Source organism: Argiope bruennichi, chromosome 4, assembly GCF_947563725.1.
Source record: "Argiope bruennichi chromosome 4, qqArgBrue1.1, whole genome shotgun sequence".
NCBI classification, from domain to species: Eukaryota; Metazoa; Arthropoda; class Arachnida; order Araneae; family Araneidae; genus Argiope; species Argiope bruennichi.
Window position 1 is genome coordinate 6,624,614 of NC_079154.1, and position 13,197 is coordinate 6,637,810.

Sequence of the window (13,197 nt, forward strand, 5' to 3'; positions counted from 1 at the left end):
ATTCATTGAACGTGATTAAATGACTGCCCAAAAGGTTATTCGTCATTCATTGTCTAAGACACTTGTCAAAGAGATTTCTTAAAATGCCTGTCAAAAGTGTAAATGATTTCTTTCTTTATGTACTGCTAAAATAAAAATTATTAATGTAAGAAATTTCCATTATTATGCATTCGAAGTATTTTAAATTCTGTTCAACACTACATTAAATAGACCAAGAAAATCCAGCGAAAGTTGTCTCCTTGAAACTTTCGTGTTTACTCCTTAATAAAGATGTTTCCCTGACATTTTCCTCCACAGGAAATTTGGTGACACTGGACTAGGAATGTGATTGCAATGAGTGCTCAAATTTTCATTTTCAGTCCCTCAAATGAGCGTTTTATGCTTCGAAATATACTGAAGAAAACTGAGACACATTTTGTCCGTCTTTTTCAAGACCAACTGAAACCAAAATTTTGCAAACAATTGCAAATTTGGTATCAAAGACACATCCCAAATTTCATAAATCTAAGTAATTCCATTTTGGAGTTATCGTATTACATTCATGATGAATATACAAAAGAAGTATAGGTCAATTCCTTGATAAATTTGATTCAAAATTTCTAATGGATCTTCATTTTAGTTATTAAAACTGTGTATCAAATTTGATCCACCTAGAATTTGCATATTTTGTGAATGAAAGACAAGTAATTCTTGAAAAAGGATTTTGTTCAAAAGTTGATGAAGATCAACGTATTTGGTGTAAAAACCACATATCAGATATAAGACGTCTAGCTTAAAGAGTTTTTTACTTATCGTCTTTACAGATAGGCAAACTTAATTCCAAAATTGCGTTTTACGTTCCCAGAAAAATCTGAAATGTGGAGATTCGTCGGAATCTCCAGATCGAATTTTATGACAGTACTTTCTCTTTACATATTTCTTTTACAAGAAGCAAAATTGTCGAGGATAAAGATCTACAATACCAACTGTAAGCAGGAAAATGTGCGAAGCTATTCATTTCTCTTTCAGTTTTTTTTATCTCCCCACATTATCTTCAGGATTATTCTAAGAATACGCCATATGTAAGGATTCATGTTCACTCAAAAAATGCGAGCTTAGAACACACCTGCAATCTATTAAAGCAGAATAATGAGTTTACCTCCTTTGCTTTCTTTCGAACTGATGATTAGAATTGCTCATTCCGCCAACTAGGGCTTCTTTATTTAGAAATTATCTAAGTAACCATATCGGAGTCAGATATCGGTTTCTGAGGTAAAACAGAACGGTTGTAAAAAGTGAAGCCAAATGTTTTAATGTATACATTGGAGTGAATATACCTGAGATTGTAATGATAACTTTATTTTGGCATCGGAGTTATTATCGTCTGAATGTTAAGAGTAAAATTAATTTATTTCTATTTAAAATTAATATTGTTAACAATGCAATATGTTAGGAACATCAGCTAGACGAATGTCTATTTTTTTAAATAAATAATTTAGCACAAGATCCACAAGTTTATTTCAGCATTTTTAATAGTTTATTTTAGTCCTTTTTTTCAGCATTTATTTCATTAAATCAATGCTGCGGCAATGTTTTCAAGCAAAACTTTTTATTTATTCTTCGGCGTTTCTTTTTAAGTTTCGTCGGATCTTAAGTTTTATAAGCTTGTTTAGTCGCAGATTACGTAAGCAGCAGTAAAGAGTAAATACATGTAAGTAACATCTATTAGTTTAAATAAAAAACTAAAGTTTCAAGAAGTTCGAAGATTTTCATCTTTTTGAATTTGATTGTGAATGTAAAAAAAAAAAAGAATTATGGATTTTATTTTCTAGTAACTCTCTAGGTATGCAGTTTGACTTATGGACTAGCAGCGAAATAAGTTCCCAAGTAGTTTAAGTAAAGAAGTTTCAAAAAGTTTGAAGATTTTCATCGTTTAGATTTGTTTTAAGAGTAGTTACAAGAATTATTCGTTACGATGCTTATCAGAAACTTAGAAACACCACCCTTATCGAATTGCAAAGTATTATGTGTCTTTACATTAAAAACTTTAAGAATGATCTAATTTGCTGATTTTTCGCCTTTAAAATCTACACAATTTTTATTAAGAAGTGTCTATTCTAAAGTCCTTGAGGAATATAAGAAAAAGTCTTGAGAAAATATCTTTGTAGAAAAAGATCTGATTAATAAACATGCATTAACAATTTATTCTCTGTAAGTGTCTCCATACTTTATAAACACATAAGGAATTAGAAAATAAATTTATAAGTATTTTATCACATTCGATAAAGAATTAAACATTATAATAATTTTTCATCGCTATTAAGGGAAGAAATAAATAATACCATTTCAAAAAGTTTCTAAGTATGAATGCTACAAATGATTTCCAAAATGATCGAATATATCTGGAAAAAAATCATATTTATTTTTCTACTAGTAGCCTTTGGAGACTGGCAGGTTCGCGGGGAATATTGGCTATACTTAATTTCGATTAAATCAGTTAGATATAATTTCATATTCATGAATCGTGAAAATGCCAATTAAATTTGTGTTATTTTAATGGTTTTACATATGTTTTGCTCATTGTGCACATGAACTTTTCTGATGGAAACTAGTCCCATGATATCCCAGCTTTATTAGAAACACAAATGTGCGGTTCCTCTGTCTTCTGACTTTCGAGGTATTATAACTTCACTTTTTTATGCATCTTGTAAACTAATAGATATAAAACAGAATCCTTCTTCTTTAGCTTTCAACAAAGAAAAAAAAATCACGCGATCCAATATTTGATGGAATATTGAAAACATTTTGAATTTCAGAGTGATCATTTAATCTATTATTAGAAATAAGACAAAAAATTATTTTTAAAAGTTTCCACAATTCAGGAAATATTTGCATGAAAATAATAGTTATATATAAATAGACATAAAACAGGCGATTTTTTTAAATTACGAAACGGTTCAAATTTTATCAGTATGTAATAACACTGCCGTATTGCGTTTTGCCGGAATACGGTAGTTATTGCGAGCAAACACAAAAATTCGGGAAAATTTTTTATTATTTAAAATTTTAATTAAAAATTTTAAAAAATCTATCCGAAGATGAACATTTTCGCATTCCAAAGTTTATATGTGCCAAATTTAATAGTTATAGATCAAACGGTCTGGCTTATAGATAGACTGGCTGATACATACACACAATCACACATACACGCATTCTCTGCATTATGAGTGAAGAGGCCTGAAATCATTACAGTTGTAAAAATAATAATATTTCGTACTTGTAAAAAATTTTATGTAACGATTAAAAAAAATTTCATGGTTAAAAAAATGGTTTTGTAATTTCATATTTTGTATATTCTATGGATAATAAATAAAAGTTGACAGTACATAGACATAGGAAATCATATTCCCAGCGAATAATTTAATATACATCTACGCCTCTTCAGGATAGTAAAAAAAATGCGAAAAATTAATATTATTTTTTTTTTGCTTTAATTTTTAACACTCTTTTCCAAAAACAAATGAGATGTTTATAATGTTTTGTTGATAGCATTTATCGATTAATTTCTTTAAAAGGTACCGCACATCACATATTTTGATTAGCAACCAAAATTAGTATTTTTGATCTTAGTAAAGACCTTTTATATTGTTTAAATAAAAAGGAGTACTATACATATGTTTAAAGCCTAACATATGCATTCCATCCGACGGCGCCACATAGTGCTGAAGGTTAAATTTAGAGTTTATTGCGGCTTATGCTCGTTATTAGACTTTAAGACTAAACTCTATTAAAATATAACAATCACTCTTAAATGCATTAACATCATATTCATGATTAATTAACTGAATAGAGCCATGTAGCTTTCATGTAGATTTCAAAGTAAGGTCAACTAGAGGAGTAATTGTCTAGGCATAAATGGCTGCATTCTGTTGATATTATATTTGAACGAGAAAGAATGGAATCATGAGTCACAGCCACCGAGCATGGCATTTGACATCTAACTGTCAAATGACATGCTCAAGTTGTTTTATATTATTCTGTAATATAGCAATACAAGCAGCAAACATAAGATGAGCTTGGGATTCCAAAATTAACTTGGTGAAGTAGTCATGTATCATGCAAGCATGAATTGATTTCTTAGTCGAGTGAGTTTATGTTGTGTTAATTGCACCATAACAAACGATCATGTTCTTGTTTTATATATGCTGTCCCATAGCAATTCAAGCAACAAAAATAAGATGTACTTTGTATTCCGAAATTAATTTTGTATATTAGTCATTATCATGCGAACATGATTTGATTCCTTTGTTGAATGCGTGATAAAATGGTGATAGTTGCATCGTAACAAACAAATTTATTCTTGCCAGGGTTGCTAATGTCAAAAGTATACATGCAGTTTAATTACAAAAGAAATGAAAGTAAAAGTAGGTATAGTACCTGCGATTTGTCGTAATTAGCTCGCGTTTGTTGGGATTTGTCCGTCATGCTTGGCTGCATCCGTTTGTCGTCTTCTTTTCGGGTCCTTCTGTGGCATCTGAAAGAACAAAAAAAAATTATTAGTTGAAGTTATTTAGTTAGTTTTTAATATACTTAGCTTTCAATAAAGCGTTTATGGATCGTCAGATATAACAGATAAGATCTTTATGATTTCTTCACAGATACGCAGTACATTAGAACAGCGCATCTGTGACATCAATTATATTGCGAAATGTGGAATGCTGGTTTTCCGATTATTTTTCCTTTTTCATTCGAAAACAAATTTCAAATTATTTTCAACTGTGCGGAAAACAAATTCTTAGTTTTGACTAATGTAATATCTGCAAAAACAGTAACTGACTCGACTACATTTCTGATATTGACTATCAAAAATATGTAACGAAGAGTTGTTTCCGAGCTAATTAAACTGATATTTTAACATAGAAAAATGAAAAAAAAAGATACAAAAGGGAAATTAACACTATGCAGATTAATCACTGTTACTTTGGCCACCACTTCATTCCTATCTACTTTTATTTCCGTCATTCACTTTTCCCAAAAGAGACTGTCCGCTGTCATTTATCTATCTTACTCTGCTCCGCATGCAAGGACCATTTTCCCATAATTTTCCTATAACATAACATACGCCGTGCTAATGAATTCACCCTAATCGGCTCTGTGCTTCAAACTTATTGGCAAATGTGAAGCAATACAAGCTTAGGTGAGTAAAAATACATTATGAAAACATTAAAGTTATCTATGCGTATTAAAAATGCATAGTTATAAGATCAAGATTTCTGTTTTAGATTGTAAATGAAAACCTTTTATTGGAATATTTGGAAGATTTCTGCTGGTATCTGATAACTTGCTTTTATCATTGTTGGTGCACTGAAATGCCCTTATCAAACATTTGAAATGAAATAGTCTCTGAAAAATGGCGAATTCGTCAATATTTGTGCCTGTTAATCACCAACATTGTTTCAATTGTGTTTCTTTTTTAACATGTATATACATAATTTTTTTTACAAAATCGTATTTCCGGTATTTAATTCATTTTACTAATTGCAAGAATAAAAATTCTTTTCTGTGATGATAACAATATGTGCTCTACTTTCGAACAAAGTGAAAGAAAAATGCTCAAAAGGAAGACTGGCAGGAGTTGTCTCTCCAAACCTTTAGAGTTAAACCAACATATTATTATTACCCGCCACTAAGCCCTGCACAAAATTGTGGGCTTTGGGCAAAACAATAAATACCACGAGTGCCCAGATTTTTAATTTTAGAGCCCTGCATATGAGGGCTGCATGTTTTACATGTAGTAAAGAAAAGCAGTGCTTAGATACTAATGGCCTGTCAAAAATGAACAATAGTTGCGAAATATGGATCATCGGCATGAATCTAGTGTGGCACGTTTGGTGATTCATTTCTGGCATGCAATTAATATACAAGCACCAAAAAAATCAATTGCATATTTTGGACGGATTTTTTCTGATCGATTGAAATCAAAATGTTACCAAGAACTACAAATGTATTCGGAAGATCGCATGGGAAATTGCATTTAAGTCATTACGTTTACATGCGTGCAAAAGTACAGACTGACAGACGGTCAACTTTTCCCAGGGTATGATTCCAAGTCTGATTTTTCAGGCTAAACCTGTGTACCAAATTTTACGCATCTAGCTATTTGCAATTTTTAGTTGTTGGATTCACTTATATTCGGATGGGCTGATAGACAAAGTTCTTCTGAATCGATTTTGCTCAAAATTTTATTAATATGTGATCTAAAGTCTTTATCCAAGGTTGAGAAGCACCACTCATCCAAAGCCGATTTGAGGGTTGCCTGAAGCCTTTATACCAAATGTCATCTGTCTAATTCAAGACGTATTTTAACATCATTTTGGCGTCAATTCCGTTACCTCATTACATTTTTATATTTCTCTGATTTTGAATCATTTATTATTCATTCATTCAAACATAACAATTATCAATTCTTTTTTTTAGCGAAATATCAAAGTGACATCACTGCTTAATCCTACATCATTTGTGCCCGTTTGTCAAAGTTAAATTTAAATTACTTTCTTCGACCATTTTTACCGTAATTTTTGTTATGTTGTTTTTTTACTTGAATCTATTACGTAATACCTTTTGAGGGTTGTTCTAAGCTTTGTCTTTCAAAGTTGTTGCCATTTCTTGAATTGTTTGATCTAATTTTATTTCATATTTTAGCACTTTTAAAATTTTAATGTGCGGAATTAACATATATACCTTTTTTGTTTCTTCATCTCGATTTTATTGAGTAGGATTTTATTTTATATCATAAATTTGTTTATATATCCAAAATTTACTAGATTTTGAAATAATTTATTAAATACTACAGAAAATTCGAATTGTAAGACTCCTGAATGCGATGTAGAAGCAGATCATGAAATCTACACCAAACCACAAATATTCGAAAAAGAATAAATAAAACACAAGTAAACATGTAATTATCAAAATACGCGTTTATTTATATAGGCAAGAGCATCCCCAACGCTCATATTACATTTTAGCCTATGGAAATTATTTACTCGCAGGTTATCTAAATCATGCAATCGCTAGAATTTATATGCATTAATAGTTAATATTAAAGCGCTTTATTATTACAATTAAATATCTTATAATAAAATTTCCTCGCTTATTGAATTAATACCCTCTTGTTTTATGGCACTGCAGTGCTATAAAACATGTAACTGTAAGATATATCTAACTTTCCGATACCATATAACTTTATTTTCTAGTTTTTGATATAAATTCCACAGATATTAAACAGATTTCTTTTTTCTTCAGTTCTAAATAGCGGAAGGAAATCATTATTTCATAGATTCTCTCACCAAATCGATTAAATATTTGGTGACATAATGAAAACAGTTGGAATTTCAGTGCAAGAATAAAATTTATTCTTAAAAATTATGCAATGTTTTTTTTTCAAAAAATTCCAAAGTTCAGAAAAATTTTGCGCAATAGTTAAGTCTATATCATTAAAAAGTCAAAGTTTAGACAATTTGAGCTTTATAATCATTTAAATATCTATTTTGTAAGACAATATTTTCGAAAGTTACTGTAGGTCAACTCGCATGGTAATTTTCTTAACCCACGGTAACTAGCTTAATTATTTAACCTTCCATTGGGTGCAACTAATCTGTGAGATGAAGTCACATTAACTGAATACTCATATATACTCAAATATTCGTATTAAATATACTCAAACGTAAGTGAAAAGTTCTGTTTAATATGTTTTTTTAACATACATTCAAAAATTGCATTAATTGAGTACATTAATCTCTTAGATGAATTGAGCCCGATCGTGTTAGGATTTGCATTGCGCCCGACGGAAGGTTAATAAAAATTCCAGTTCAAATCTTTAATAAAAGCTGCGATATATAGATTCTATCTTCTAAATTATGTCACAGCAGTATTTAATCGATCTAAGTTAGACAGTCTGCCCTGTAGACCCTTACACACACACATTCACCTATATTATTAATAGACAGAATGATAGACAAATCCAATCTAAATGATGCAAATGCACTTCGATGACATAGGCAGTTATGCTTATCTTATGATTATTGGATAATTAATAATAACTGGACATTTGTCAAGTCACTATAAAATTGTTTGCATGATGATACTAAATTGAGAACTTCAATGAGAAGCCGGGAAATAATTTTCTACGTCGTTTCTACTAAAAAAAAGAGAAAATTAGTTCTGGTAGCTTCGAGTAATAACATAAATCAATCTGATGGGTGGGTGATTGTCGTTCGTTCAGAGCGACAGAAATTCTCGCGTGAAATATTGTTCCAGTAAACAGCTTTGAGAGAGAGAGTCTCCTGCAATTATTAAATCAGATCCCTCCAACAAGCAATCGGTTTGAACTATTTGTACAAAATGACACTGCTATCATGAAAAGAAATAATTTTGCGATATTCGGATGCTCTGTGAAATGAAATTTATACCATGTGTATTGAAGTAACTAATGACAAAAGGAATGCCTTATTGAAGTTCAGACAAAAAGAAGATGAGCAAAAATTCTTCCTTGATAATAAATATATGTGTATACTCTGCCTTTCTTTCTTTTTTGTTTTCGTCTAACTTGATTGCATCAACAGTTGCATTCTATACGCAATGCTGCATCATCAAATTTACAAAAAGACAAATATGATTATCAAATTAAGAAAAGCAAAGGGCCAATTTAATTGATATGACAGTCCAGAGAAGGTAATTTTTTTATCTTAATTTTATCAATAATAGAAGCATGCGTGTGAAAAATTTAATAAAACCGTGAATTTAATTAAAATTTTTGTATTACAATAAAAAATTATTATTGCAAATTATATGAAATTCTGTAAAAAAAAAAAATGTTGAAATTAAAAAAAACAAACACGTTTCGCGATGGTCTCCCCAATTTTTTCTTGTGCTTTTTTCTCAAAAAAACCTGCCCCCCCCCCAATAAAACTCTGGACCTCTGGGAAGGCCGTGAATGGGAGGAATTCTCAGAATTTATTATACGAGTCTTGTATATAAGAAATACCAACGTAGAATATCAAAGGAAAGCATTACTTGTGTCTTCGCCGCATATCACTCGTATATCTTGGAAAAGGACTCCCATTTTCAAGGGACATCTCTAAGGAAATCAATGGCATATTTAGGCTGACAAAAGTGTGAGTCAGAGTCTGTGTACACGAATCTGCAAAGGTTGATTTATACATGAGATATGGATGAATCATCTGCGTCATCTTCAAATGCAGGCAGGAACTCGTCACTCATAAAAATATTCTTTTTAAAGAGAAAATAATAACTTATGGAACTTTTTCATGATATTATTTGGAGTCAGGTTTAGTAACTCAAATGAGTCTGATCATATATAGTAATATGTACAGGTATAGTATTACTTGAAATGAATATCCATTTTTTTTCATTGTCTGATGGCAACAGATTTTGAATAGGCCAAATTCGTCTCTGTCTAATGGATGCATTCGATGATTGCTGCCATGATCATCGTATCATTTTTTTTATCATCTCAATAACAACAATAATTCCATGAGTTTCGTGGTTGCCAAGGAGTAACAGAACAGAGTTTTGGGATATAATCGGTAAAGAGTTTAAAGTAACTTGTAAAGTAAGTGAATAAAAAATGGTAGGAATGTAAGGAAAAAAGGGTAGACAAAAAAAATAATAATAATCTAAACATTAAACCACTTAGAATGAAAAGATTGTGTATATCGTATATCAAATGATAGATTGAAGTAGGTATAAAATTTAGAAATATTGTTATCAATTGTCTTTAAAGAGTAAATTTCCAATTGATATAGAAATGAAAAGAGAAAATTTACTTTAGGCTCCCAAAACTTACTTATTTTCCCTCACCCCCTTACAATCGTTTTTCAGAATGGAACGAAAATAGACCGTAGGACCAAGGTTCAAGTATATATGATACACACAAATGACTGTCATTCTCACATTTTGATGAGGAAACGGTCTTGTATGAAAATAAGGTCTAGTTTTTTCTAAATAGGAAATATTGTACATCTAATGTGGTCAAAGGAACAATATATCATGGTTGTCAAAGGTGTAGCATAGTATCATTTCACATTTAAATCTTCATAACTTACTTTTGGCTTGAAATAGAAAAACCAGAATTTCCATGAAATAAGAGTGTAAATCTATTTATAGCATTGCGTATATTAATATCATTTCTCATTATATAAACAAAATGCTATGAAGCAAAATGCCATGTTGGTAATTCTTTTTAGTAGTGAAATTAGATAAATATTTTTATTTATCTAAATATGAATTTCTTTAAAATAGCATCAAGTGAAATGAAGTAATTAGTAGTTAATCTTTGTACACAATACAAAAACTATCAAATTTGCCGCATTTACCACCACAGACAGAAGGGGTCAAAAGTACAACCCACTGTCCTATTAAGCTAATTTTTAAAGTAATGTAAAAATAGTTTTCGTACTTTAATATGGATACAAAGTTAATAAAGGAAAGAGTTAAGAATCGTATTAATATTTCATTAATTAAAAATCGAATCTTAGTCTTTACCTCCTATACATACAATGACATGTATGACGTGAATCGATTGACAGAATTTTAGACGTTTCAATCTGCAGTTATGTAACAAGTACTTTAAAACAAAAATCATTAGGAAACGTTTAAGTATCTTTGCTTTTTCACATGGATTGAATCATAATATTAACAAGTTAAATAAATTCAAATGTCAAAGTTTAGTTTAGTTATATTAACTTCCCGTTTTAAATCAACACTCGGGTTATTTTGGTATTGACCTCGTAATCTTGAGTCGCGGTTAGAAGACGAAGCCGACGCCTGAACTAGCACCCCTCTCTCCGCACCACGCCACACCAGCGGAGGACGTTTGGCCGGGATGGGTTCAGCGTTCACCAGCCTAGCTTACACGACGATTCTTCGGTGGAATCGGGCCACGAACCTGAAACTCCGCTTCCGAGGCCGAGACCTTACCACCAGGCCACCGCAGCGCCCATACGTCAGAGCAAATAAAATTCAACTAAACCGACACTTTATTTGAAAGCGACTTTAGAAGAAGAAGAATAAATTACGGAAAAAAATTTAATAGCATTCAAAAGTTTAAAACCATTTACCGAAAAGTTAACTCAGAAAAGACAATTCTTAAAGAATATTTGAAAAAAGCTCAAATCCCCCATTTCTTAGAGTCGCGGCAAAATCAAATTACCTTCTTCTACGACTAATAAATTTTTAGAATATCGAGGGCTTTCAAAGGCTGCTGAAAAACTTCTTCGATTTTCTTTGAAAAAGAAGTGACTTGCAGATATTTTGCTAAATCTTAAAGTAAACATGAGCCTGTTGCTGAAAGGAATGCAATGCTTCTAAATATTTATTTCAGAAACCGAAATAAAATCTCTTTCTTCTGGACGAATTCTGTTATGGTATTTGACAGAAATATTTCCTGCCCAAGTTTATCGGGAAAGGGAAGATATTTTCTCCGTGCAGCAATATGGTATGCAATAATAATAAATAATATTGTTATCCTTTTTGCATTTTTCTTTGCATATACATTTTTTCTTCAAGGTTTTCCATATATCAGGCGATTAATTGGCTTCATGAAGAAAAGATGTAATAATAATTGGAGTGCATTGTTATTTTTGCATTTTACTTTGAATATCCATTTTTTCGTGTTTTTCCATATGTAAGGCGATTAATTGACTTCATGAAGAATAGATGACTATTTTAGAAGTTTTTTTCGTAAAAAAAATATTAATAATTCGCTGATACATTTAAAGGGGTCTTCTGAAAATAAAAAGGTTTTTATAATCCTTAGTACACTCTTATGTCTTAGCATTCTATATGTGTTTGTACACCATAGAAATAAGGAAAAAAGAATTTAATTTGGCATAACGTGAATAACTTAAAGGTATTGAGGTATCTTTAAATAAAATTCTACTCATGAATTTTGGTGATGGAAAAAGGCCGCGGTGACCTGGTGGTAAGACCTCGACGTCGGAATCGGAAGGTTTCGGGTTGGAGAACCAATTTTACCGAAGAACCGTCGTGTAAGGAGGGCTGGTGAACGCTGAACCCGTTGGGGCTAAACGCTCTCCCGCTGCTGTGGTGCGATGTGGAAGATTGGAGAGGGGGGAAGGCTCAGGTTTGGTCCTCGTCATCTGACCGTGGTTCTGCATGACGAGGTCCGTCCCAAAATAATCTTAGTGTTGCTATAAAACGGGACGTAAATATAACTAAATTTAAGTTGGTAAAAGAATTTAAGTTGGTAACATGTGAATAATTTCAAGGTATTAGGGTGTCTTTTAATAAAATTTTACCAATGAATTTTGGTGATATAAAAATATTAACAGTGCACGTACTTTTTAAAATTGTTTGCTTTATCACTAACAATGCACACAAACACACACAAAAATGGCAATCGCCAAAATTTTCATATCCGACATTAGAATAAATCTTAACAATTTAGGCCATTCTGAAAAAAAAATGAATTGTGTTTATTTGTTTCGAAAGTTGATAACTAAAAAAAAGTTAATGGAATGAATAACGTGATTTTTGCACTTAAACGTTCGGCTAGTTAAAAATTTTTGATGATATTTGTAAAGAAAATATGTCTGTCTGTCTCTTCGTCACTGTGCATGCGAAAAAAATAATTTTAAAAAAATGCAGCATCGTCTTTTGAGGAAGGATTCGATTTTCGGTTTCTTTGAAGATTTGCTGTGTATGAATCAGAAAGATATGAAACGTGTCCTTATTTCAGTTATAATATGACTGAAATTTGCTTAAAAAATAACTTTTAGAGATGATCGCATCTACAAGTGAGCATGCATATCCATGATTGGTTCACAATGGAAAATTGCTAGTTTCTCCCATATTATAAATCTCTCACTATCAATACTGTTCTTTTCATTATTCCGGGACTACCACTTTTCAACAATAGTATCACGCTAAGGGGTGAGAAGCGGAAGGATGGGCGCCTTTCAGGAATTCATCGCCATTTGTTTGATCTTGATTTCCTCCTATTCGATACTTTTTCGTTCAGGTTTTTCTCCATATGTATGTGAGGGCCATGCCGTTTCTGACGGTATGATTTTATTTTAACTCAAAATTGCATATTGATTGCTTATGTGGCAATTTCAAGGTTGCCGTCGAGGAATATCTACAGACGGCCATGGTTCAAGTGGCAAAAAGGTTTTCAAG

General features: G+C 31.4%; 1 protein-coding gene across 3 annotated transcripts in view; it reads right to left on the reverse strand.

The window, feature by feature from the left end:
• The window catches only part of LOC129966567 (putative leucine-rich repeat-containing protein DDB_G0290503), a 206,199-nt gene that overhangs the window by 175,562 nt on the left and 17,440 nt on the right, over positions 1-13,197 (reverse strand). For all 3 annotated transcript variants that reach the window (XM_056081022.1, XM_056081023.1, XM_056081024.1), the window contains exon 2: positions 4,417-4,513. In XM_056081022.1, coding sequence (XP_055936997.1) covers positions 4,417-4,513 — 97 coding nt within the window. The remainder of the gene's footprint in view (positions 1-4,416; positions 4,514-13,197) is intronic.